Source organism: Falco naumanni, chromosome 18, assembly GCF_017639655.2.
Source record: "Falco naumanni isolate bFalNau1 chromosome 18, bFalNau1.pat, whole genome shotgun sequence".
In the NCBI taxonomy this organism is placed as follows: domain Eukaryota; kingdom Metazoa; phylum Chordata; class Aves; order Falconiformes; family Falconidae; genus Falco; species Falco naumanni.
This window is the reverse complement of record NC_054071.1, coordinates 2,170,001-2,197,956: the sequence shown is the minus strand read 5'-3', so window position 1 is coordinate 2,197,956 and position 27,956 is coordinate 2,170,001. Positions and strand designations below refer to the sequence as shown.

The window sequence follows — 27,956 nt, the reverse complement described above, 5'->3', positions numbered from 1 at the left end:
TACAAGGGATTGAAGGAAGCGAACATGTAAGGTAGATGAGTAAGCAGATAAAATGACATTTAGCTGGGAGAACCCGGAGCTGTTTTCCCAGAGATGGTGTTTTCTGCTTCCACTAGCCATCGGGTACAAAAGAGGCAGCAGCCAAGGACCTGTTTTCCTGCTGCCAGCCTTCGCTTTGACTACAGCAGCCCAGAGAAATGGCTCACATCTTGCTTGGGGTAAGCATACACATTCCCATGCGAAGAACACCTCTGCGACTGTAAATAAAGCAGCCAGCAAGCCTGCCTTTCCTTTACAAACAGCTTTTTGGCTAAAAAACCAGAAGTTTTCAACAGCCGCTCATCCACATCCACACATGTACACACACACGTGAACACATGCGCAGCACCGGCGCTCCCCAGCACACGGCTGCAGGCAAACTTTAACCCTCATTAACCCCAGCTGCAGCTCACGAGTTGCAGAGCCCCTGGGAAAACATTCCTCTGGTCCAAATACACAACTTCGGTTATGTGTGTCATGAGCAAGTTTCAGTGGGTCCCTTTATTTATTGCTAAATAAATCAAGTCAGCCCTCGTTTGCATGCAGACTTGGTTGTCGATACAAGCCTGCAGCTTCATTTAATGCTCATTAACTTCCCATGTCCGACAGCCATGTGAGCCAGGAAAGAAAAAGCAATTCCGTGCTGCGAACAGCGATGGTGGCAAAGAAGCTGGACACGCTTGTGCGTGGCATCTGCAAAACCCCTGCAAACTCCACCAGTCCCCTCGCAGACCGCATCTGCGGGGCGGGAGGGCCACGGTCATTAAGGTTTAATTAAAGCAGCTTGCAAAAAGAAGCTTCGTTTATTTCTTGATTCGTTCTTTCCTCAGGGCATTCCCCAAAGCCAAATTTTAAAATTTTTTTTAATTTTTTTTTTTTCTTCCACTTGTGAGCCTTTCCAAGGATTAATTTGCTTGGAGTATTTGAATCATTACGGTTTGGTGGTTTTTGGAAAGGAAGATGAATGAAACACAACTGGAGGAGAGAGCAAGAGAAACTCTGTGCAAAAGCATTTTTCTTCTCTTTTTTATAATAAAGGAACTCTTTTTAGAAACGCTTCTGGGGCAGAACAGCTCAGCTTTGAAACGTGCAGTTCTGTCCAGCAAGACATCACTTAAATCCAGATGTGCAACTTTGCTCAGGAAGAAAATGGGTTGGCTTTTGCCACGCTGGGGGGGTTCAACCCTAGCAGCAATCTGCAGCAGAGCTCAGCGCTCAGCACCCTGCGGGGCACAGCTGGGTCCTGTGCCAGCCTGGGGAAGAGCAACGTGAACCGAGCTCCGATCCAGCCCCGGGGCAGCCCGAGCGCCTGGACTCACGTGCAGGGATGCTCCCCCCTGCTCCCAGCCACCCCAAAGCCACCCGTGGGGCTTGGAGCCATCAGAGATGCTCCACATGGATTTATTTTCCACCACCAGTTCCCAGCAATGAAAATATTTGTGTCTAATACCAGGCCAGTCCTGCCCAGTGACAGGCACAGGAGCAAATCCCACCAAGAATGGCTGTAGGATTACGATCATCTCCCACAACAGCATCTGTTTTATCACTTTCATAATGGAGCCTCACAGACAGGTAGCCTTCAAGATACCTTGGACTGGAGTGTTTGGAGGTGAGTCCAAGGTTTGTCCAAGTCCTGGCTCTGCAGCTCAGGTTTATTAACCCAACAAGAAAAACTGAGGCAGGAACCCACAGCTCTGGGACCCCACTGCAAGGAAAAGCTCAGCAACCTGCCTGGCACAATGTCTTAAAAAAAAAAAAAAACACAAGCAAAAAACAACAATGCACAGCAAACCTTCTGCGAGTTTCAAAATGAACTCCAAGATCCTAAGTCAACCCTTCAACATATCTGCAACTCCGGGGCTTAGAAGCCACCCCAGATGCATCTCCACCCGGTGAGGCTGGCAAAAATCCCGGCTCTGAACCAACAACTGGGACAAGCAGCACGCTGCAAACACCCTCCTGCTCCCCCCCGAAAGCATCCTCAGCCCTGCCAGCCCAAACGGGCACCTGAATCATCACATCATCGAACCATTCAGGATGGAGAAGACCTTTAAGAGCATCAAGTCCCACCATTAATCCAGCACTGCCAAGGCCATCACTAAACCACGTCCCCAAGTGCCACATCTACAAGTCTTTTAAACACCTCCAGGGACGGTGGCTCAATCCTCTCCCTGGGCAGCCTGTTCTAGCACTTGACAACCCTTTTGGTGAAGAATTTTTTCCTAATATCCAAGTCCCTGCACACCCCTTTTTCCTCCAGGACATGCTGTGCCATGCCCATTTCTTTGCAGATGTGGGTAGGGCTGGGTTAGAAACGGACTTTAGAGATACTTCATTCTTCAATGCATTCCCTCGCCTGCCTATTAGGCGAGAAGGGAAAATTTCCAGGCCAGAAGTGTTTACAATAAAAAAAAAAAAAATCCCCAAATTATATGTTTGTACTATAATCCCAAACTCAGCCAAACTATCCGCAAAAGGACAAGGGAACTGCCGTGAAGTAGAGCCCCTTGCTCTGATGTGTCCTACCCATCAGTCTTGAAACCGTTTAATATTCCAGCCCCTCCCCACCCAGTTCCCATTAAAAAAATCGACTTTTCAGATGCTGAGCTCATTGCGTTACCGCTCCACACCACAGCAGCCTGTTCTAACAGCAACTAATTGCTAACAAGCTCATTACAAGATGAAAGCAGCAGGAGTGTAATGCTGGAAAATTTTTTGCCTGTCTGCGAAGTGAACAGCTGGCCACCAAACCTAGAGGACTAATCTAATTAAACAGTAACAGAAACACCTACATCAATGGCAAAAAAAAAAACCCACAGCAAAACCTTCAACTCAGACATAAACGTTCTCTCCTCAAAGTTCATCAGGACTTTGCCAGCTCTGAGACCGTTTCCGACCGTCGCACTGGCGGGGAGACTGAAGATTCATGATCTGAGCCCAGCTGGGTGCTAGGAGGAAAATAAAAAAAGTAACGTTGAGGAGACAAAGCAGATGCTGGCAAGGTAACCTTGCCGTAAGAGCGAGGAGTCCCAGGCGGCTGGTGTACGGCTGCTGCTGCGGAGCCCCGTTGCCCCAGCAAGGCTCACTCCTCCTGCCACGACACCGAGGGGCTGCACCAGCTGACCTGGCGCGTGATGCACACCTCTTCCCTTTGGCAAATGCTCTTACTCAACGGCTTGCTTTGCTCCGTGTCACCCCGGCTGTCAGGGGTCCTGCTGCCCCCAAGCACCCCCTGCCACGGGGAACAACTGAGAAGCAGCAGGGGCACGAGGCAGCACCCACCCTGGTCTACCCACGTTTTGGGGAAGCGTGTCCTTGAGCACAGGGTAAGGACACGCAGTTTTCCACCCACCATCCCTGCAGCTTGTCGCTCTGCTGCAACGTGGTCCCAGGGGGGGTTGAGGCTGAGCCCATGCTCACGTGCCTCCGGAACGTAGAGTGAGGTGAAGTCCCAGCCTGGCTCCTCCATCTCAAGGCGTTAAGAGAAAATCAGGGCAGAGATAATGTCACAAAACCACGAGCAAATCTACAACCGACCACCCCCAGCCAGGGCCGAAGCCCTTGTGCTGATGCCTGCGATCCCACCGCACGCCGCATCACAAGAGACTCCGAAGCTCTCACGGATCCACCATTAAAGTTCATGAGCAGCTAAATATTCACCTGTTTTATCACATCATGAGCAATTTGTTTTGCAAAATTTATGAGTCTTCCCTCAAGGGCCCGGGTTTTACAGCATTTGTTTAACCAGGATTTTGCAAGCCTGCACCAGCAGCAGCCTGCTGCATGGCTCCAGCTGGGTTTTGCTCCGCTTTCGAACAGAGTCCTCCAACCATCAGCACCCCAACACCCTGCCAGCAAAACACCCTCCCTCGAGGCTTTCCACACTCGCATTGGGACAACACCAAATGAAACCGTTTTTAAAGTACTAAATAGATACTGATCCCTGCATCGTGGACACCCAGAGCTTCCAAACAACTTACTCCAGAGGCAGAGCATTAACTAACCCACGGCGTATCGCAGCCTGCTGCTGATCTTCTTCTTCCAAAGCAGCACCACACCTTCATCACGATGAGCTTCAGCCTCATTCTGCACCAGCTTTTACTTCCACCTGTTATTTTCTTGGCGCTGCTTTTTGTGTTTAAAGGTAAGGATGCATGAATTAGCAAACGAGCTCTACATAACCGCTTGCTACAGGCAGGCTGCATCCCCCCGCTCCAGCTGGGACCCCCAAACCAGCAGACAGGAGCCTGTTTCTTTAATATCTGATATCAAAAGGACGTTGCCTTTGCAAACCCAGAGGAGAGCAAGCTGAAAACCGAGCAATTGTCACACAGATGCTGACAAGCGCTGATGTCTCAGCGATGACTTCTAAAACAAACAGGTTGCCACATTTCAAGTATTTTACCTGGGTTTTTCTTGCTCCTGTTTAGCTGCTGGGAAACTGCCTCTTTTGAGGCATCTCAGACCCTTTGGCACTTACTCCCTGTTCCCCGACAGAAGCCGTAACTCTCAGTGTGAGTCCACCCAACACCAGCAGGGAGGCAAGAAGAGACTATGATCCTTCAAACGGGAAAATTGGAGGTGAAGACCTGCCCACAGCAGTGCCACCCCTCTCGCTGCCCGGCCTTTTAAGACCAAAAAGTCAGCAGTCCCACTAATAACCCGTCTTAATGCAGCAGAAGGGCTCACACAGTTGGCACCAATGGTTCGGTCTTCCCTTCATCTCCACTGGAGTCATCTGCAATAAAGACAGACAGCAAACTGAGGCCAAAGGAGCAAAACCACTTCAAAAAAGTGGAGGGAGCCAAACCAAAATGCAGGATTTTCCACAAGAAGCGGCTCGAGCTCAGCTGTACGGAAGAAGATCGCACCATCTTGGTGCTGCTCGAAAAGGCTGACTTCTCCAGAGCCACCCAGTGAGGAAGTCTATTTTATTTTTTTTCCCATTTATTCCTTTAACCTATCTGGTAGCTCCAGGAACACCCTGGAGAGCATCCCCATTCACCCCTCACTGCGGAGCATCCCTCGGAGCAGAGCATCCCCATTCACCCCTCACTGCGGAGCATCCCTCGGAGGAGAGCATCCCCATTCACCCCTCACTGCGGAGCATCCCTCGGAGGAGAGCATCCCCATTCACCCCTCACTGCGGAGCATCCCTCGGAGGAGAGCATCCCCATTCACCCCTCACTGCAGAGCATCCCTCGGAGGAGAGCATCCCCATTCACCCCTCACTGCGGAGCATCCCTCGGAGCAGCACCGCAACCAGGCCTGCCGCTGCTAAGACGGTGTTCAAAAGAAAGAAAAACTGTTCCAGCACTTTTATTTCACCTTCTCAAAATTCTCCTCTTAGAAACGAGGCACTTAAATACTTCGGGTCAGTAGCCCACAAAAGCCTTCGAGCATTACAATGACCACATAGATGAAAACCCTCTTCAGCATCTTTCCTCTCCCCTTGGACAAGCTGTTCGGTCACCTGCACGTTTCAAAGTTGCTCCCATGCTTTATTTCTCTCCTTCTTCCCCTTTTATACTCTTTTTCCCAAATCCGTGCTCTTCTCGCGTCACCCTGGGAGACTCGGCTCGGGGTCAAGATCTCCCCCAGCCACCAGAGGTGACCACGGACAGGCTGATCGCTGCAGCTGAACTATTCCAACACCTCAAAACAGCCAACGGCGCCCTCAGTTCTGACCTTCACCCTTATCGAGCAGGACAATTAGCAAATCAAACATTTCCATGAACCCTACACAAGCGGCACGGGGCAGGCAGGGACCCCAGGTCAGCCCCGGACTTCAAGCAGGGAGCTGGGACAGGGAGGGAAAGGGGAAAAGAGGCGACAGGCAAGTGGGGAAGGATGCGGTTGGTGAGAGCGCAGCCAAAACGCGCTCACCATCACAGAGGCAGGCAACGAGGGGCTCCAGAGGACCCCCAGCCCCCCTTACCCTGGCACTTATTTTAGGAGAGGGTGAAAGCCTTTCTGCAGGGACCTCACTCTGTAGTTTGCTGTTGTTTTTTTTCTTTCTTTATCACACAGAATTTTACTTTCTCTTCAAAGCAGAGGGTTGTTTTCCACTTCCCCTATATATATATTAACAGTTATGGTTGTGTAGGGTGCTGTACAGGAAAATAAATCCTCCCCCTTTTCTGAGTCTCCATCACTGGCTCTGGGAGCGTGCTCAGCCGCGCGGGGACACGGACACATCCCACCAGCATCTTCCCGGAGAGGCAATCACCACCCGAGACAGGATGACAAGCCAACAAGGAAGATCCCCAAAACAGCAGCGCCCACAATGCTAATAAAAAGGTAGACCGATGACTCAACCAGGCTACGAAACGCGGAGAGGAGTGCATCATGCGCTATTTTTAATGTTTGGATAGCACAAATCCCACCGCCCACCTACCACAAACTCAAAGCTCTTCCCCAGCACTTGGCATCTTTCTGCCGGTCTTGTCCAACCACCTGCAAACCTCTCCAGATGTTTCCAGCACCCAGAGAGCTGTTGTAACACATCAGAGCAGCTTCTCAAACCCACACTGCTGCTTTTTGTGCAAGGTAAAAAATAAAAGAAATCACTCTGGAAGATCCTATTTAAAAAATTTTAAAAATCCTACTAACTCCCACATTTCTTATCTCCAGCCCTAAACCCAGTGACTTTTGATAGGTGACCGGTTCACAAACAGCATGTACCAACATCACAAAACCACCCTGGGTTTTTCTGTGCCCAGCCAAACCTCTGGAGTCCGTAAACAGACAGTATTTGACATTTAAATACCAGTGCTAAGGACACCCAGGTATTTTACAGTGAGTGTTTTTTAAACCTAAGTGCTTAATCCTTACAGCCACAAAGAAAGTCTTGGAAGTTTCACCTCCAGTAACACCCAAGTCAGAAAGCAAAACACAAATCATAAGAAAATCTTTAACCAGCTTAAAATGCTATTTTTGTTAACCTTTGGCCAACTGTTGAGATTCGGTCCTGCTAAACCCGTCGGTGCATCTTCAGGTGCAACACCACCCCACCCCCCCCATGCCGATCTACAGCAACTGTGACGGAGCTGCTTCCACCCAGCGTACCAGCCTGTGTAAAGCTACAAAACCTGCAATTTATGGTGATGTCTCTCCCCCCCACATACGTGTTATCCTTCCCCCAAAGGTGGCAGACCTCAGTTTCAGGAGTCACCCCAAACAGAACCTCCCCAACCTTGGCAAGGGCAAGATGTGGTAGGGGAAAGACCTGTAATTTCTCCCTATCGTCAAGGCTACCACCAATTAACTAATTAACGATGGGTTAATTTAGTGGAAGTAGCAGGGCACTGGATCAAATCCTGGTGCAAAGAAATACCCTCTCGTGCAAAGTCGAAACTGAACAGTTTGACTTCAGGAGCGAAAGGTCTTTTGAACAGGAGAAGATATTTACGCGAATACAAAAACATGCGAGTTACAAACTCTCGCACATCCCGCAGCAATAAATCCCCGGCAGCCAGCACAGAGAAGCACCAGGAGTTGAGATGAACCTTTTCCAAGCAGCAAGTCGCGCTGTCACAGGACACTAATGAATTTATTGCATCTCCCTACCCAGCCAAGAACATTATTTACACCTGCCTCCCAACAGCTTTCCTGTGCAAGTGCCTCGGACACATCAGCACATGCAATTCATTTAGCACAAAAAAAAAAAAAAGTCAGGCCAGGTGGGTCGACACAAGCAGTGAAGTCACGGGGAATTGTCCGCCACTTGGAAAACTCAAAGGCAGAAGATGTTCTAGAACATTGGGCAAGGATAGAACCTGGGGCAAGACGGACTATTTCAGCTGGAAGGGACACACGATGCCAACCCCGTCCAACTGCCCGACCACTTCAGGGCTGACCAAAAGACGTTATTAAGGGCATTGTCCAAAAGCCTCTTCGACACCAACAGGTTGGGGCACCCACCACCCCTCCAGGAAGCCTGTCCCAGTGTGTGACCGCCCTCTTGGTAAAGAAACGGTTCTTCACGTCCCACCTGAACCTCCCTGGCACAACGCTGAGCCGTTCCCAGGTGCCCTGTCCCCGGACCCCAGGGAGAAGAGCTCAGCACCTCCCTCCCACACCCCCTGCTCAGGATGCTGCAGGGAGCACCCAGCTCGCCTCTCCACTGCCTTCTCTCCACACAAGATGAGCCCAGAGTCCTCAGCCATCCTCACGGGACATGCCAGCCCTGCCACCGGCTTGGCTGTCCTCTGGAAGCATTCCAGAACCTTCACCTCTTTCTTAAGTGGTGGGGCCCAGCACCACACACAGTACTTAAAGGGAGGCGATACTGTGTGCCATTCTAGGCCCCACCGTTTCAGAAGGATGTTTAAAACACAAAGCAGTGTTTGTTCAATATTATGCAAAAAAAAAAAAATATACAGAAAATGCAGCTGAACCCACAAAGCAGCATCGTCCAGACTTGGGCAACCAAGCAGCAGCACAGCTGGATGCCCAAAGGTTGACCAGCAGCTAAAACCTGGGGATGGCAATGGGAACAAGGCAATAGAAAATGCAACAAGAGCAGCAGGGAGGTGATGGAAAAGAGAGGGAGGATCTGGGAAAGTCACCCAGAGCGATGCAGAACACCAGGGAAGGAGGGTTCTCCAAAGGCTGCGTCACACAGGGCTCGGGAGCGGCTGGGCACCCGCAAGCTGGAGGGGAAAAAACCAGCCAAGAGAGCAGCATCCATCTGTCTCGTCTCTCTCCTCACTCTGCCTGCCTGGCAAAAAAAGCCATGACGAAGCCTCTGCCCTCCCAGGTCATGAAAACATATGATCCCGGAGTCAGGGAGATCATACTTTTAAAGCCTGGAGACTGTGTTTAATTAAGGTAATGAGAGAGCAGCGAGCAGAAACCGTGACACTGAAATAGCCTCCTACAACCACAAACCCACCCCCGTGAAGCAAGGGGCCGTTATCTCATCGAAAGGTTGGGGACTTCTGCATCCCCATCCCCAGCACGGAGGTGGGACGGGGGCAGTGAGAGCAGAGAGGGCAGGAAGGATGAGGGACTAACGCTTTTGGAGGCTGATAAACCGGGACGGAGGGAAAGGATGAGGGAAATCAGAGCTATGTTCAACGCAGGGACACAGAAGAGGAGGCAAATTTTGTAAAGCTAAGAAGCAAATGCACTTTTCAGAAGAAAACCATCTTTGGGCTTTTCCGGTCCAGAAGAAAACCAGCTCTGCACGCATCCTCGGCTGGTTGCTCCACTGAAATATGGTGGTGGATGCACGAGAGTGAGCGTCGATAACCACTAATGAAACGCACAGCGCAGAATCTAGCCGCAGCCCTGGGTGCAATAAGTCATCCAAGACCTGTAGGAGGTTTCAACGGAGTATATGGATGCAGATATTATTAGAAACAGAATGACTGATGTGTTTGATAGTATGAAGCGTGTTGATTTTATGACGGTGGAGGTAGCTGAGATTATGTGCATGCAACGTCTGGATTTGTCACCTTACGCAGTAAATATTTTAAGTATTGTTTCACAGTGAATAACTCAAGGCAGGGTGATACCTTATGCTGAAAATACACTCGCTCTCGGGAAGGAATGCATTTTTGCATTCAGCTGAGCATAAACTGGTTTAGAGACCAGGAGATGCTTAATTATTATCCAAGGCAGGGAAGGAGCTGGACAGCCCGACTGGCACTGCACGCTGCTGCTCCCGCCGCAGAGAATTCCAGCCTCAACGCTCCCAGATCCCACCGTGAGCAGCACACACATTCCCACGCATTATGCCAGGAGGTGGTAGCACAAGGGGAAGAAAACGGAGGGTATAAAGACTACTAATCCCTCACAGAATCCATTGCAACAAAATATTTCTTATAAATTTATATGCACCTGGGGGAACTGTATGATACACATTGGTGTGTTTTAGGGAAACTTTCAGGCTGCTTTCCCACTGTAGTACAGCAAAAAAACTTGCCTGTTTTCCACTGCTTTTGGAGGCGTTTCTACTAAATTTAGCAAGGAAAGAAGGTCTGAGAGAGATGAAGCCTCACAATATAAGCACAGGGGTGCAGGCTGGCGGCATCGTAGTGGGCGTCCCTGCACTCTCCCATGGGGTCGTGCAGGGAGAAGCAGCCTCAGGGGCTCATTCCCCTTCCCCGTGCAGCCATGGAAGTGTGTAAGCCCATCTGCAGCTTGCCTTGAGTCCCAGCACCAGCCTCAGCATCCCCGTTTCTCCTCACCTCCCCGCCTGCAGAAATGGGAAGCCCTCTCCCCTGGCTCTCGACGGTGATGGAGGAGCAATTCCCAAGACACGGTGCAGACCAAGACAAGCACAGGGCAGGAGATCAAGCAGGGAGGAGAAGAGGGGAAAAGCATTCCTTCTAACACTCGGGAAGTCCCCAGCTTAAAAAAAAAAAAATATATATATACACACACACAACAATGAAGGCACACTCACACGCCACACTCCTTTCTAGACTGCAAGAGGAAGGGATCATTAGACCTTCCCCAACACAGCCCATTAAATCTCTGCTTAAGTGGGTGCTTCCCTCCCAGCACCCTGAGCTGGTGAGAAAAAGCAGACTTTAATCCCACTTGCAGTTTTGCATTCTGTGATTTCAGACCCATTTTCCTGGATATTATGGTCACCGGTTGCCCTCAGGCAAAGTGGGAGAAAACTGCGGCTCTTCCCATCGCCTGGTTAAAGACAGTGTGGGAGGAGAGGGGTTTTCCTCTCCCTCACCAGCACACGCGGAAGGAAGCTTTCAAACAGAAAACCAGAGCGACAAACCACCTAGGACCTCACAAAGCATCTCTCATTAGCATCGCTGCCTGGATGGAGACAAGCCAAAGACTCCTGGCTGGAATTCCAAGGCTTCAAGGAGCACGAGCCCAGGTCAGAGCCCAAAGGACTTCACGTACCAACTCGCTATGATGTTGGATGAACCCTGAAGCATCCTCCCACAAGACACACATGGTCCACAGCCCCAAGCAGCCAGTCCTCTAAGGGACCACAAAAACCAGCACTGCAGGAGGAGATGCTCCCAGCAAGCCCTCAAGCTAGAGGGAGATGCTACTCAGCGTCCGTATCTCTCCAACTGCTTGTAAAAACCTCTCCACCACTTGGATCTGGGCTGGTTTTGAAGCGGTTTGGAGCTGCAGGAACACAGCTCTGTGGTCAAGCTGCTGAGGCTTTTGCTCCTGCCCACTGCTCAGACAGATCAGGGTCCTTCTGCAAGAGCAGGCTGGGGAGCACCGATGCATTAAGTCTACCAAAGCCACCGGATGACATTATTTCTTTTTGTTAGTAACATATGTTGGGAGCCTATAAAGATTTACATGCCCACAACGAGGCATTTTCAATCATTACATACATTTATTACAAAATACGTGGTGAATCCCTCATCACAGGTTTTCCTTGGTTCCAGATGTTGAAGTGTTTTTAAAAGGCAAAAAAAAACCCAAAACACCCAAACCACAAAGGCTTCAGTCTTCTCTGATTGTATTACGCAACTTTTCCCCCACAATGGCAACAGTAATTCCTGCTTGTGAATCACAGCTAATTGTATTATAATAGGCCATTCTTCTTGATTTAATATACCATATGAAAATCAGTATGTGAGCGAGTGTGGTCATAAGATTAGTAACAGCTCTAGTTCTTAATTTATGTTCACACTGTATTACTGAAAAATTTAAAGCTCAAGGGTGTTGAGGAGGATGTTTTGCTGGAGTTCATTTTATTCCCGAAGTAAATTACAAAATTGTGGGAGAGGGGAGTGGAACAATCAAAAACAAATTACAAATACCTTCTCCCACTGCATGAAATTACAGCACTCCGGGTGGAGGGGGAAAAAAATGAGGAAGAATTCCCAGAACTGCCTAAGAGCAGAATGAATCAGCTGCGTTATCACAGAGGTTTGCAACAACAGGGTTTCCTTCCCCATTTTCAGAAAGAGGGAAGAAGAGTGTAGAGAAGATCGTACTCCAAAACAGACCAAGATTCATGGGTGACTTTTGCCCCGGTCAGAGTAGCGGAGAGAGGGGACAGGAAAAAGGAAGGGAAATCAGGGAAGGGTGAAAGAAGTGATGAAAACTGCAAAGCAAGTGAGACGGAGCAAATCAGGAGGGAGGGGGGGGGGAAGAAACCAACAAAAAACAATTGCAAGCAAGCAGAAGGGCAGAGGTAAGGAAAGGAAGACTACACAAAATAGCCCCACTGCTAAGCCCTGGCCGAGCCTGCCTACGTGCTGTTAAATCTTTTGGGGCTAGCACGTGTCTTTTGGGTTTGGTTTTTATTTTTTAAAGCCCAGGCAATCCGTCACAGGTCATTTCAGGCCCCATGTGCAAGCAGCGGTCTCTGTCTCTGCAATAGGCAACAAGGGCACTGCACCACCGCGGCCCCGCAGCCAGCATCCTCGCCCAGGGATGTACCACCCACAGGCTGGCCTCTGCCCTCCTGGTCAGGGAATGGAGAATGTCACCTTGGATGGCATCAGATGCAAAACTTACGGACAAGCAACAGCCCCGCAGGCAGGCGTAGCCCCAACCAGGGATAAATGCATTTGCAGCAATACCCCGCAGCCCCACTGGAGCAGTTCTCCTCCATCCCAGCTCAGGAGGTGGCAAACCCACAGCCGGGATGGAAAAAGCAAACCCAAAAGAAAAAATTCATCCCAGACCCAACTTCAGCCATCTCGCTGGGAAAAGGGACGGTTTCTGGAGCCGGCCCGGGATGCTGCAAAGCCCTTAGGGCACCCTGCAATGCTCCAGCCAGGAACAAGCTCCAGCAGCCCAGGGATTTCAGGATAAACGGTATTGCCATGAGCTACGCCCAGAGTAAAAGGCAAACCCCAGCAGCAGCCTCAGGGGGGGTAACAGGCTCCCCCCACAGCCATTTCCACTGAACAAACCCTCAGCAGCATCTCCCACTGCATGGCAGCACGGAGCCCCGATCCCACTTATCTCCATCCTGCAGAAAACCTGGATTTCCGCTGCGTTTATTTAACCTCCCCACACCAGTTTCCTTTGGTACCTACATAACAATACCAGAATTATTATTCTTTGCATTCGGTACATATTAGTAGATGGTTGGCAGATCCTGAAGCAATTTGCAAATATTAATTAAGCCTTAGCAGTATCCCTGAGTGGTAGGTAACTGTAATTATGTCCCTAATTATATTAATTCTGTGGTAGGGTGGCAAGTAATTATTTGGAATCTATTATACAACTAAAACAAACCTATGTTGATGATTACATGTTTAGCATGCAACTAACCGGTATTTCGTTTCCTGACTGATGGCTTCAGCATAAATGGAGAAGAAAAAAAAAAAAAGAAAAAAAATAAAGAGTAGGTAGAAAATAAACCAGAGAGGGAAGTTCTAGTGAGAATCCCTCCTGTGCTTCTGCAATCTGATTCTCCTCATCCCTCCTCTGACAAACTGGGTGTGCATCCCTACACAAGCGGTTTGCTCCTGTGCTCCAACCCAGGGACAAGAGAGGACCAGAAACTGGGAGAAGCTCAGGAGGTTCACAGTGGCGAAGCCTTAGCTGAACTGTTTTCCTGCTGAACAGAGGTTTTTTCTTCCCCGCCTAATAGTCCCCATAGCTTTCACCCCAAACGCTTGCCCAGATTTTGTTTAAACTTCACACGATGGTAGGTTTTAACAGCTGCTTGCAGCTGGACCCAGGTCGGGCGGGTTGCAAAGCACAGGATGCGAAGGATTTAGGAGCACGGACCAGCACGAAGCCACCCCAGCCCCGTTCTCCCCGAACACGCCGCTGCAACCCTGTCCCCCTCTGCAGCCACACGATCCACCACAGCACATCCAATCCCCACCTGCCCAGCCAGGAGCCCTAACACAAAGGTTTCCTCTGGGTTTGGCAGGGGAAGCGACCCAGGTGCAGCCTCCCACCCCAAAAACAGCCTTCAAAGGCAACATCCACCAAGCACCTGCAGTGCAGCTACCCAGAAACAAAGACCGAGGGGCTGTACAACCATAAAACATAAAGGAACCTTCTGTTTAGCTTTTTTCCCCCCCCTAAATTACCAAGGCAGAGCAGGTCTCCCTGAAGACCCTCATCCTACACAGCCTGAAGAGTTTATGGCAAGAGCCCGGGGGCACATCTCTGCATCAGCTCGAAAGAATTAGTTGCAGCCTTCCCAGCACGGTGTATTGATGGAGCTCAGAGACATTAGTGCTGACCCAGCAGCGAGGCACATTCCTCAGATCAGTTTTATGCCAGCCTTTAAAACCCAATGTCATTTCTCAAATTAAAAAAAAAAAAAAAAAAAAAGAGGCGCAAGTCAGAGAAGCTTGGCTGGACCAAATTGATTATCCACAAGACAGTAAAGAATTGCTCCCCACAGCCCGCTCTCAATCGCCTGTCTATGGCAGAAGACCAATTAAAGCAAGTTTCTATCCACCCTGGAAACCTCTCGGTCCTTGGTCCTCGGCTCCATCCCAAACACATCCTCATTAAAGGCTACCTCGTCAGAGCCACCTCCTGCTCCCACAGCCACCCTTGGCTTGGACAACTCACACGGCTCCTTTGGTCCTGCCTCATAAATCAATCCCCAATCGTACCTCTGTTATTGCTGTTATCCTGCGCGCTCACCTCCATTTGTCATTGTTTTTTCTTCTTTCAAGAAGAGATGCTCCAAAGATAGAGGGTGGCAAAAAAACATTTTTGTTGCAACTGCATGTTATCTTCCTCATGTCTGGAGGAATACTGGTTTGTGCCGTATTGAAAGGTACCAGTAATGTCTCTATCTAGAATCTGTTTGAGTGCGAATTGGTCAAAAGTGTTCCAACAGAAGAGTTTTCAAAGCATCTCCATTTTCCAATGGAAAATTGTTAAAGGGATCTGGTTCAGCTACATGATCTACACTTAAGCAGAAGCAAACAGTCAAGACTACACCAAATCAAAATGTTTTCAAATAATTTTACAGCATTAAAAGTTCTAATATCATACCTATTAAAAAAACAAAAAAAAAAAAAAAAGAAAAAGAAAGAGAGTCAAGCGAAGTCCCCTAGGAGACAGGAGCTCTGAATTTCAACCAGACCTAATCCATCTCCTAAAAGCCTGAACTGGGAAGGAGAACCAGCCCTTTCCGAAATAAAACGTACACCTTCTCCGCACCAGATGCCAAGAAGCACAAAGCACTTTGGCAGACGGCCACACCAACACAGATTAGCACATCAAAGGGCTAATTCCAGCTCCAAGGAACCCTAAGTAGCAATGAAAATGGCAACCCCTTTGCACCAACTTGTGTCACTGTGGGGCCAATTGTAATGCCCTCCCAGTGCCTGGATTGTCCTCCTGCTCCTGGCACCATACCCACCTCCTCTCTCAGCTAAGCCCTTGCCATCGTCCCCTCAAAGGTCACAGCAACCAGCCCTTACAAATTCAGCTGCAGCGTCAAGGCAGCATTTGCCCGCTGAAGGTCTGCTGATGTGGTCTATCAATCCCATGAGACAAGATAAATTGGGCTATCTGCAGCAAAAAAAAAAAAAAATAAAAAGGACTTTGGTACCCACATTCCAGCCACATCCCATTTCAAACTCCTAAATCAAAAAGGTGCGATAATAGAAAGCCTGGCAGAGCTGCTGGCTACTGCCAAGGGAGCCGGCTCTCCACAAGCATCAAGCTCCCAAATTAAATAAGGGTAAGAGAAGCTGTGACCCCAGATGATGCACACTGCCCAGCTTTTCTTGCTCCATGGATTTATTTGAGATCTCTTAAACTCAAACCTGCTTCGGAAGGGCCAGCGCCGCACCAGCCCGGCGATGCTCCTTGCTCCCTCTCCTTCAGCAGCTTGATGCTCACCCCACACCCAGCCAGCAATTAGATGCCAATCGCCAAGCCAGCTCATCTCAATTTTTATTCCCCATCCTAATTGCTGTCATAATCACCTCAACAACCAACTGTACAGGAAAACACGACTATCCGACTTCAGCACAGGGACCAACTGACCCCAACCTACCTTAAATCGTCCCAACCCTTGCTTGGGACCAGCCCACCTTTCCCAGCGAGCATCATTTTGGGTAGCGCTTCATGCAGCTCAGTCCTAATTTCTCCTTGGATTCTTTGACACTAACTAACACAAAATTAGCAATATTACTTCATGCCGCTGCAGTCTGGTGAGGAGCGCACGGACTTGGCACTGATGCTTTAATGAGCCAGACTGAATCCAACTGGCTCCGCGCGTAGTTCCCTTAAATGGCACTTGTACAAATCGGGAGCATATTTAAAGCTTCAGCCCCACATCAGCATAATTAAACGCAACCCACTTCCCTTCCAAAAGCAATAGTAACAGCAAGCCAGATTTAAGTTATGTTTGGAACCGGCGCTAAGAAAAAAAAAAATTAAAATTAAAATGTAACAGAATAGGGGTCTAAAAAGGAATTGGGTAATACAGTTTGTTTGTAATCGAGTAAACACAATCCCCAAACAAACAAAACCACACATGCACACTGAAATTACTGTGCAATTAGTTACGGTGGTGCTAAATACGGCGCTTACAGCCACTTCCAGCCCCGGTCCAAGCGCTCCCCATCTGCGGCCACAGCGAAACCCAGCACCCACACGCCGTGCTGGAAGTGCCTCAGTAATTTACCTTGACGAGTGTCAGCCTCACACGGGACACAGCTGATTATCTGGTGGGGAAACAACAAAATAACCCCACCCCAGCATTCAGCAATATTTTTAGAAATACAGTTTTCTACAGCAAAGCGGCACCCAGGTCTCTATTCAACCCCTACCCCATACAATCCCTGTTCTGGGAATAAAGAAAAACGTTTTAAGAAAGAAAATAAACAGCCACCAAATAGAAACACTAACAGGTATTAACCACAGAACCGTCAAAGCACCCCGTAAATCACAGCTCCAGCAGGGCTGGTTTCACCCAGGCACAGTCAGGATGGAAACAGAGACCCACAGCCCCCCCCCTGCACAGCCCATCTCTCCCCCTTGCAACGGGCAGGGCACAAGCTGCCCCCTCCCAGGCAGAGTCACAGGTGACAGGCTTTAACTGGGAAGCTATTAAATCAGGACGAGGTAATTAGCCCATAAATCCCAACCCGTGCGATGTATTCATTTTTTTTTTTTTTCTTTCTGAGAAACTTATTAAACAGAAATCGATAAGCACAGGACAGGACAATCAAGATATATTTTGGAAGAAAAGCGAGCTCAGTGGAACAGATCAACACTCAGATTCACAGGAGTTCTACACTTAATCCAGATATTCAGTTACAGGGAGATGGGGCCACTCCTGCAAGGGAAAGCAAATACCACCTTTAACCACAAAACTGCCCGGTTCAACACTTTGACATCAGAAACGGGAAGAAGTTTCTGAGAGACACCAGCTACCGAAGAGTTGCTTCCCCTGGGTCAAGGCGACAGCCAAGCACATGCACACCCATCGCATCGTGCGACAGCCAAGCTTTTCGGTACCGCCTACAGAAATAAGTAAACCCACATCTATTGACCAAGGGGTAGGAGACTCCGTCTCGCCCAGCTGGAAAGCACTGCACACAGCCCACCTTGCACCGGGCAAGAGGATAATTCCAAACCCAGCGCTCATAAAGAAGTTAAATGTCACAGCACTAGCAAACCAGCCGGCTGCAGCAAGGCTCTCCCCATCCCATCCCAGGGAACTTCCATAAGCAGTTCCCACACCTCGCCCCGGCACAGCCACCGATCCCCCACCAGGTTTCACAAGATCTACTGTCCGGGCTGTTCCTCCATCCTCTCCAGGCCAGCCCACCTGCTTCTTGACCCTGCTGCATCTGGATTCTTCCTTCTCCGGGCTCCTCTTTCCGGCCCCCTGCTTCTCCCGGGGTCTCTCCTTGTCTCTCCCACATCCAGGACGCTCTCGCTCTCCCCTCCCTCTGCTTCTTCTGGGTCTCTCCCCACCCAGTGCCCCCCTTCCATCCCCCTTAGAGCTATTTATCTACTTAGCAGGAACCAGCCACAGCTGCACATCATCCACATCAGCCACCCCCCACCCCCCAAGCCAGCCCACAGCTGTACATTAGCAATGTTAATTAACCTGCCTTCATTCCTCTATAATTCCTCTACAATTAAGCATGCCCAAGTCAGTGATTTTAGTCCCGCAGCACCCAGTTCCACAAATCAGTGGGAAACCCTTACCTTTGCAGATACCGGGGAACAACAAAAAAAGCAATGCTACCTCCACGTGTTGGTTTTGCTGTGCTTGTTCTCAAGTAGCCCTTTGCTTTTTCACGCTACAGAAGTGCAATTCCCACCATACCCTCACGGCATAAACACGGCGAGGTTGAAAGGAGGGGCAATCTCTTGGATGAGATGCTCTAACAGGGTTGGAAAGAATGAAAGGAGACCAGCTCTCTCATCCAGAGATGCTTCTGCTTCAGATCTAAGGAAGCACTTGTTTGCTCAAAAAGATGTCTGGTTTCATCTTTTGGTTGTTTTTTTGTGGTTTTTGTTTGGGTTTTGTTTTTGGGTTTTTTTACCTAATGAAAGACACAACCCTGCAAGCACTACCTCACTTTGATTTTTTGTGACAGAACATGCTCTTTGAGCATCTGAGCAGCTAGAAGAACTGCAAAATACTCTTTACACTATCATTTATTCACTTTGCATTTGATCTTTTTCACCCGCTTTGCTACACATCAGCGCCCAGTTCAAACCACACAATTTTCTTGCCCCTCCTTGGTGTTATTTCCTCCCAACTCAGGAGGAAAAGCAGAAGCTTCAAGTAATCCAGACCCAAAGGGATGCCTGGGACTGCGCAACTCTCAACCCTCACAGCAAAGCCCAAAGCCTGGGTTTGGTGCATTGAGCCCAGGCTACACACCCCAGGGAGCGAGGTGTCCCCCCCGCAGCGAGGTCTCCAGACCCCCGAGAAGTTGTTTCCAGCATCTCCCAAAGAAATACCTCTCTTTTCTAGGGATTCACAGGTGGAAAAGCTCCTCAGCCTTTACTCAAGGACAACGCAGAGGTCACTCCTTTGCTGTCTAACGGGGAGGAGGAAGGACATGCTGTGACGGAGGGAGGTGGCACTCGCCCCCCATCTCATCCTGCTTCACGCAGCTGCTCAGCACAAGGAAGGCAGCTCCAGTCGCTTCCCGTGGCACAGAGAGTCCCATCTCCCTTCACCCCAGCGCTGGGGCCGCACACCCTTTGGGATGGGAAGGAGGGGGAAAGTTCCCCTGTATTTTTCCTATTTCCTCAGCTGAGTGACTCCGTGCAACAGCACAGGTCTGACCGGAGGTGGGGAGCGCTGCCCCGCGCCCCCGTGTCCTGCGAGCTCCCAGCGAGTCCCGAGGGGCCGACACGCACCCGTTTCCTTCTCCCCTACCCACAAGAGGCAACTTTTCAGGTCTGCGCAGGATGGTTGGAGAGACCACCTCCATTACCCCACTGGGTGGTCCAAAACAGCTGCTGCAGAGCTTCTAGTAATGAGTTACATCAGAGCCTGCCCTTAACTCCGGCATTACTCCCCATAGCACCCTTAGCCCGTGTCAGCCCAAAACAGTGTTCCTGACTTTATATTTCTTGGGACAACGTGAGTCACGTTGCCTTGCTCGCCACAACTCAGAACAAGAGCTCTTTAAAACCCGCAGCCAGATCATGGCGACAAACATCATCACACCTGGAAACTGGGGAACTGGCAGAGGGAGGCAGCTTCCCACAGCCCAGCGGCACCGAGTGCCTGCCTCTGCCTATCATTCCCAAATTTCCTTGTGCCACCACTTGCAGACTTGTCCTGCTATAAAGGGCCCATCTCTATACACTTTAAAAAAAAAAAAAAGCGTTCCATTTCTGCTCATCTTTGCAGCAGCATATGCTAACTCAACAGTCCTGGGCAGCTCACTTCATCCCGCAGGGATCTTCTCTCTCCTCCCTTTTACAATTTAGCAGCCAGCTAGGCTTGATGTGACAAATCCAAAGAGACAATTTCTTTTGATTTTAGGTATGCATCTCAGGCAGCACTTCCAGAACAGGGAATTCAACTCCTCTCCTGCGTGCGGAGCAGCAACAGCTCGAACTAGTTATCTCTCCCTACAGACACGGGCACCACTAGCAGCAGCAGGAGTGTTTAATCACAGCGTACACCTCTCTAGGATATCTGCAGAGATCAGAGGAGCAGAATATTCCAGCACAATAAACATCCAGCTGCTAGCAATGAAGTACGAAAGGGTCATTCAAGAGAGTCCGGTTCCAGCTCTCGCTTAGAGCTACTGCAACTCAGCATCCCCTCTCACCGCGCCGTAGCTTGCCAGCGGTCCCAGAGGAATTTTTGCAGGCAGATACTCTCGGTGGTCTGCAAAACCGTGCCCTGAGTTTGGGGGTCGCTGCCATGGCAGAGCCCACCGGCAAACTCCCGGCCCGTGCATCGGCTGGGGGGGCGGCAGCTCTCATTAGCAGAGCTCATCACCTGCGAGCCTCATCAGGCTGCCCGACAGCACAACACAAGGTGCAGCTCCGCAACCCCATGCCCGGGCAGCCGGAGGGGCAGGGGCCGGGCACGGTATCCCCCGACGGGACGGGACCGGGTGCCCCGGGGGCCGCTTCCCCTCCCGGCTAGAGGTGGGAAAAATCGGGATGCAACTATGCTGGAAGCAACAGGGAAAGCGTGACAGAAGCAACTGGGATGGCCATAGCACTTTCTTTCTTTTTTTTTTAATTAAAAAATGAGTGGGCAGCCAGCCCCTCAGCATCCGCTGCTGATGGCCTGGGACCAGAGCGCATCAGCTGAGGTCCGGAGGGGAACCGAGCACTGGAGCAAACTGGGACCCGCCGGGGGGGTCGGGAAAAGGGGGGCTGCAAGGAGAACGGGGCGCTGCCGGGCGGGGGGCTACCCTGCCCATCCCCCAGAGCCCCCCGAGCACCGGGTGTCGGGGGGGGTCACACTCACCGCGGAGAAGTTGTGGGGCCCGCAGAGCTCGCCGCGGTACTTGCAGGAGAGCAGCATGTCCTCCAGCTGGTGGCCCAGGCGGTCCATGAAGTCGGCGCTGATGCCCTCGTAGTGCCGGGGGGGCAGAAAGAGGCGGAAATCGGCCAGTTTGGCGAACCAGCGGAGCCGCGCCTCGTCGCCGCGCAGCAGCTCGGTGAGCAGCGGGCGGGCGGTGCGGTTGGGCAGCAGCAGCCCCAGCCAGTGCCCCGCGTAGTAGAGGTCCCCCTTGGAGAGCCGGGGGAAGCGCAGCGGGTTGTTGTTGCAGAGGGTGACGGCGGGGAAGGGCAGCTGGCGGCTCCACTCGGTGCGCACCTGGGTGTGCGAGGGGAAGGCGAGCCAGTGCAGCAGGCGGTTGGAGGACCAGGCGAGCAGCAAGCCCAGCGCCGTGCAGAAGGCCAGCACCCACAGCGCACGCCGCGGCAGCGCCGCCCGCCGCGAGCACATGTGCCGCAGCCCGTGCAGCCGCGGCCCCCGGCGCCCCCGCGCCATGGGCGCTCCCCGCCGCGCCGGGCTCAGGGCGAGCAGCGCCGCGCCATGCCGGGCCCCGCCGCCCCCCGAGCCGCGGCCGGCAGCGGCCCCGAGCGGCGGGGGGAGCCGCCGCGGGCAGCCCGCCGCGCCGGCACCGAGCGCTCCGCCACCGAGCGCTCCGCCGGGCAGCAGTTCCGGCAGCGCGGCATGCTGGGCCCCGCCGCTACGAGCGCCGCCGCCGCCCCCCGGCCGCGCCCCGCGGGGGGCAGCGGGGCCGCCCTGCCCGGGAGCCGCCGGCCGAGCCTCCCGCCTGGGCGGCCGCACCGCTCACATGCTGCGGCGCCGCTCCCCCGCGCGCGCACACGCCCCCCGCCCCCCGGCACCGGGCGGCGCCGGCCCGCCCCCCCCCCCCCCCCCCCCCCCCCCCCCGCTAGCACCCGGGGCCGCCGCTGCTCCCCGGCGCCGACCGAGCCCCGGCGATGGCGCCGGGACGCCCCCCCGGTACCGGGCGCCGCCGCCTCGCCCCCCCGCTAGCACCGGGCCGGCCCCCGGGGCCGCCGCTGCTCCCCGGCACCGAGAGAGCCCCGGCGATCGCGCCGGGACCCCCCTTCCCCGGTACGGCAGCTCGCCCCCCCCCGCTAGCACCCGGGGCCGCCGCTGCTCCCCGGCACCGAGCGAGCCCCGGCGATGTCGCCGGGACCCCCCGCGGGCTGCGGCTGCGGGATCCCCCTTTCCCCGCAGCCGGGCTGCCGCTGCCCCCCGCCCCCCCGGAAAGCCCCCGCCGCCGCGCCGAGCAGGAGGAGCAGGAGGAAGAGCGCGGCGCAGCCCGGTGCCGGTCCCGGCGGCCAGCCCCGCCGCGCTGGGAGGCGGAGGGAGGGATGCTCGGCCCTGATCGCGCCCCTCCTGCCCCCCCGCTCCGTGTCTCCCGGCAGCGCGGGGGGAGCGGGGGCGAGCCCTGGCCGCCGCCCCGGGACCGCCGCTGCCGCCGCCCGGGGTCCGGGAAGCCCTCCCCCCCCCCCCCCCCCCCCCCCCCCGGAGTTTGTTTTTCAGCATTCTCGGGGGAAGACGCGGGACCAGCGGCACAGCCCCCGGGAGCACGGGCGAGGGGCGCAGCCCCCCTCCCTAGCGGCTCCTTGCTGGTGAAAGTGCTGGATTGGGGTTTGGGTTTGGTTTTTGGTTGTTTTGTTTGTTTTTTTTTTTTTTTTTGGGGGGGTGTTGTTTGCTTTCCTTAGCAAAGCTGCTCCACGATCCTCTGCTCCCATGAAAGAGTGGACGTCCGCAGGAAGGCACCCAGCAAAGCAAAGCCCCCCTGGCCGAGCGCTGCTCCCCCTCCCCCCATGTGATCCCAAGACCCCCACCCCGGGCACAGCCGCCCCGACCCCCCTTTGCCACCCAACACCCCGCCGAGGGCTCGCGATACCCCTTGGCATCGCATCGCCTTTGCTCAGCTCTGTCTCCAAAAGCAGCTCGCCGTTACCTTCGTTGGGATTTTGAACAGTACCAAGCAACATTTCTATAATTGTGTCCAATTAAGCTGTAAGTGGCGATAACTGCTTTGAATCCTCTCTGATATTTTTTTTCATCTGAATTCATTTTCTGTGTGCGCTCCATCCCTTTTATATTTTTACCCAATAGATGGAGCCGTTACAGCCTGGTTATCTCCAGCCTCTCGCCCAGAGTTTCTTATTTACTGTGGCAAAGCTGCAAACGCTCAGCAAACCCCGACTTGGTGGGGAATTGTCCCCCAAATCCCACTCCCGACCCTGGAAAAATCCATCCGAGGGGCCCGAGCCTGTGCCCTGGGCTCCGGCACCGCGCTCGCTGCCGACAGGGATCGGCGCAAACACGTCAGCGGGGGCTCAGCTCTGCTCCCCCAAATAACTCGTCTCCATGTGCCGTGCCGCTGCTCACGGCGCACATTCTGCAGGTGTTTCACCATTTTTAGCACTGCTTAGGAGCGTCCAGCCCTTTTCAAACCCAGACAGATGGCTGTGACCTTTCCTAAACCCAACGGGAAAAGCCCAGCAGTTACGACATTTATTATAACGTGGCACCGAGTAGCTCCCCTCGAGCCTCTCCGCCTGGTTTCGAGGCAGAGCTCTGCTTTCTCCTGGCTGCCTGTTGAAATCGGTGGGAGTTTTTCCCCTTGGCTCCCTCACAGGATAATAAACATCCCAAGCGCTTTGCCACCAGGTGGGCTGCGATCGTTACACCCCTGATGTATTGACACAAATGCAAGGAAAGAAAAGGTGCCCGACTCTAAACATCCTCTGATGTGCCTTGCCCCGCAAACTCCATCACTACCTTGCAGCAGAGACAGGCTTGGACGGTGCTGGGCTCGCTGGCAGTGCCTGGGCTGTGCCTGGCTGCAGGCGCACGGCGCAGCCCTGGGCTTGGTCCCCTGGTTCATTTTCAACCTCTTCCCCTTCCCAAAGGCTTCGTCACTTGGGGTTTTTTTGGCTGGGGGTAGCTCAGTGAAGGAAAGAACAGCAGGTTGGCGTGGAAAGCTGCTATCTTCCCCGACTGCGCCCACTCCAAATGATCCGCTCAAATCTCCCTGCCTGATTTATCCCAGGGAAGCGACTATTCTTAACTAACAAACAAACAACGACCGACGGTAAATAGGAGTAGGGTGACCGAGATCAGCTTCACCCCTGAGCTAAAATGCAAAAGCTTCCCGGTGGAAAACACAATGGATCCAAACCGGACAAAACCTGACGGTGAAGTTCAACGCCTGCATCAGCTGGGTGGTGTCCCGCCCTTCCCGGCCACCCATCCCTCGGGAACCATCTCCGTTTCTCCAGGTATTTGAGGAAGCAGCTCCGGTTGCCCGCTCACCCCCTGCGCTTGCTGCATCAGAGTCCTGGTTAATGCTTTACACAGCCAGAGCAGCTTAAAAGCTTATTGGGCTTAATGCATGGGAGGAATAATAGAGCTGGAATCAATGAATATTGCTTATTAATCAACAAGTCACTTCTGAAGTCATCCCTTGGGGTGGGTGAGTTTGCTACTTCTGCCGGAGAACAGAATTTGGATGGAAAGGAAACTAACAGGAGAAAATAAGTGAATCATTTTGGGTGAATCCTGCCATTCTTCCCTCCAAGACGTAACCTGCACGCACCCGACAGGTATGGGAAAGACAAATACTCTGAAGTTTTTCTAAACCAAAAGCATCGCTGCCTTTTGAAACTTCATTTTCACTTCAAACATCGACTCAGGTTAAGACAAAAAGGCTTAAATAAAAGCTTTAAACCCCCTGGAAAGTAAATCATAATACTTTGTTCCAACTGCCTCCTTTTATTATTACTGTTTAATTCATCCCATAAGGGAGCAAAAGGAGTGAAAGCTCAACCCCACGCGCTTTTCCCTCCGGCCTCGCGGTGTGACTGGCAAGCTGAAAGACTCACCAAAGCCCCCGGTTGCCAGAGCCCTGCAACGCCCCGGGAGAGCGGGATGCCGAGTTAAAAGCTCAGGACCGTAAATGTGGATTTGCTGAGACAGTTCCCGAGGTTTCGGGGCTCGGCTCACAGGGCTGCAGCTTCACCCCAGCCCTGCGAAGAGGAGTCGGTGCATCCTGGAGGATTGATGGGATTTAGTCCCTTGCTCAGTTTTGCAGAGCAATCCCTGGTGGGTGAGTGGGCAGCAGATTGATCCCCGGGTCGGTGCCACGACGCGTTACGGCTTGGCAGGAACACCCTCGCTGCGCCCAGGGCACGGATCAGCTTCGCAAAAGCTGCCGTCTCGTCTGGCTCGGAGCGGCTTGAGTCCCTCAGAGCAGGAGGTGAGATTACAGGGGTGGGATTAAAGGGTGCAGGACTCTGATCTCCACCTTGCAGCGCTGGGGTCTGGGCCATCAAAGCCCCTGAAAAATGAAGAGCTTGATTTTAGCTCCCGGGAGCTCAAGGCAAGGAGAACAGAGCTCAGGTACCGAAAGGCCGGTTGTCCCTAGGCAGGGGGCTCGGGGACCCCCCCTTCCCTGCACAGAAGCATCGCCCGGTGCCACTGGAGATGCTGGCATGGAAAGCAGAGGCTGAGCACAGCTGGGCACCGCTGGCTGGCAGGGCAGCCTGCAAGGCTGCTGGCTTTGCCTGGGACGTGATGCGGGCATCGACACACACCGAGCCGCCCCGGTGGGGCAGGTCCAATGCCACAGCCCAGCAGGTTGGTGTCTCTTGTTTTGCTGCGGGAAGTGGTTCAGTGATGGACTTGGCAGTCCTGGCTGAAATGGTTGGATTTGATGATCTCAAAGGTCTTTTCCAACCTAAACGATTCGATGATCGTAGGGCAAAACAAATGTGTTCCTCTGTTGTGTTCTGCAAACACCAATTTTTCCAGAATAATCCTCTGCTTTGCCTAACTGCCAACTGTTAGGCAAACTAAACAGTTAGTTTAACTAACTGTTTAACTGCCGCAAAAACAGTTCACGCCAAAGCCACCATGTTATGAGAGTCATAAACCACTTGGCAACGGGGGGTTCCGCGGAAGCCACCACCTCAGCCTTACTTCTCTCACTGCTGCCCAAAGCCCATAGCATGCGACAAGCCCCCCCTGCAGTGTGACCCCAGACCAGGGCAGCTTTGGGGAACCTGTGGGGTGCTACCACCCACAAACAACGCCTTTATTCCAAATTTTCTTTGGTAGTGTTTTGTTTTCCTCGGAAGGAAATCATTGAGCTTCCAGCTGTGAAAGTCTCCTGATTAACTGAGGGTTCTCAGAGCAGAACCCTCCTCGGTCCAGCCCTGCACTCGATCTGTTACAGGGATTTTTCTGGGTCTGCAGGTGTTTGGGGCTGTGCGTTTTTAAAGCAGGGAGGTGAAATACTTGACCCGTAACAAAATATTGAAGGCACATAAATAATATGTCAGTAGGCTACTTCTTAATCCGCTGCATGCATCAATAGCATCGATAAAGTAGTAAAATAATTTGCATTTGACAACGCTGCTTTCAGATCCAGAAATAGGGAAACTTTTGATGCCTCATTTTCCATGCCTCGTGCATGTATAAAACCAACAAATGTGAGAGAGATCAAACAAATGCCCAAGTGAGTAAAGATGCTGCTTTGTTGCTCGTTGGGGGATTACACTGGGACTTGCAGTGCGTGAAAAGCAAATAAAATAAAAAAAAAGTGGGACACGCTGGGACACGTGGCTGGAAAGGGCTGGTCCTTGGGCTTGACATACATTTGGAAACCAGCCGCAGATTTTCAAAGGTCCTGTGCAATGCCACGCCTGACAGGGGTGTCCCATGTCTTCTAATTAGCAGAGTCTAGTTAAATTGGCACTTCCTGGCATAACCATTATTCACTAACTTTCCTTAAAGGAACAAAGTGCTAATACATACACCTAATACACACACACACATGCCTCTGTGTGTGTGTGTGTGTATATATATATATGTGTGTGTGTGTGTATATATATATATGTGTGTGTGTGTATATATTTTCCTTCTGCAGGTAGAAAAGAGGAATGATTTTAATCTATTTTAAATTTCTCAGCTGGCATCCTCCCAATTATCTTTTTTTTTTTTTTTTTTTTTTTTCCTTTTTGTGTTATCTTTTTCACCACTGAAGAAGAGGGGAGAGGGAATGAAACAAAATACCTCTGAATTTTTTAAGAACTAATTTTAACATTAATTCTTCTGAGCAAATTAAAAAGCAAATTTCTCACAGTCTCTTAATATCAGTAAGCTCCTTCTCTGTTGCACTCAATAACTCTATCAAGCGTGGAGCGCCTGGTACCTACCGGTACCCTGGTCATAAGGGGACATGGGGACACCCCACCTCCTGCTGCACTGCTCTGCACACATTGATGGCCCTGTGGCCACCATCCTGCTGGCCAGAGCTGCCAGGGCTGGCCGAGAGCCTCCCCTCCGCGGTGGGTAGCCCCCGCACGCGGCCATCTGCAAAGTTTTAGCTCAGCCACAGTGAAATATGGTGTGGTTGTGCTGGGCAGGGGAGGGTGAGGCAGCTCCCTGCAAGCTGGAGCATGTCACTGCTGCTTCGCCTCGAGGATTAGAAGAAAATGAAGAGAAACCTGCAGAAGAGGAGGCTGGTACCCGAGGCCTGAGGTTTTGGTGTCCTTCTCCCACGTTAACTGGTCCTGCCAGAGTTATCCTGGACCCATCCAGTCCAACAGATAAGAGAACAGAGAAAGCAAAGCCTTTCAAAAGGACCCCTGCAAGACTGCAGGAAAGTAGGGGGTGGGGGGATGCATGAGACATGGCCGGGAGCTGGAGAAATTATTCCATCTTCAGGAGGACGCAAAAAAAAATTGAGTATTATCTCCTTTTTGGAGGGAGAGCCTGTGCCTCTGAACTTCAGAGCCTTGGGGCGGCTCTTCACAGAGCAGCACTGCAGTGGTTCTTTGTGTTGTCATTTGTAAATTTTATTTATTTATTTATTTAAACACCCCCCCTGTATATAGAGGGCTGAAGTTTGCTTGGAGTCTCCTGGCATTTTGCTGGGTGAGCGCCTGCTATTTTAGCTCACGTCTTTATTTCTGATGGGCTGTGCAGTGGAAGAGCCGGAGCGATGTTGTCGCTGCTTCGCTTGGGT

The 27,956-nt window shown here is 52.0% G+C and overlaps 1 protein-coding gene across 1 annotated transcript in view; it reads right to left on the bottom strand.

The window, feature by feature from the left end:
- Window positions 1-21,466, bottom strand: part of LOC121099000 (acid-sensing ion channel 2-like) — a 102,296-nt gene extending 80,830 nt beyond the window's left edge. Inside the window, exon 1 of the mRNA XM_040617578.1 lies at window positions 20,897-21,466. Coding sequence (XP_040473512.1) covers window positions 20,897-21,424 — 528 coding nt within the window. The 5' untranslated portion in view covers window positions 21,425-21,466. The remainder of the gene's footprint in view (window positions 1-20,896) is intronic.
- Window positions 21,467-27,956: the final 6,490 nt, after the last annotated feature.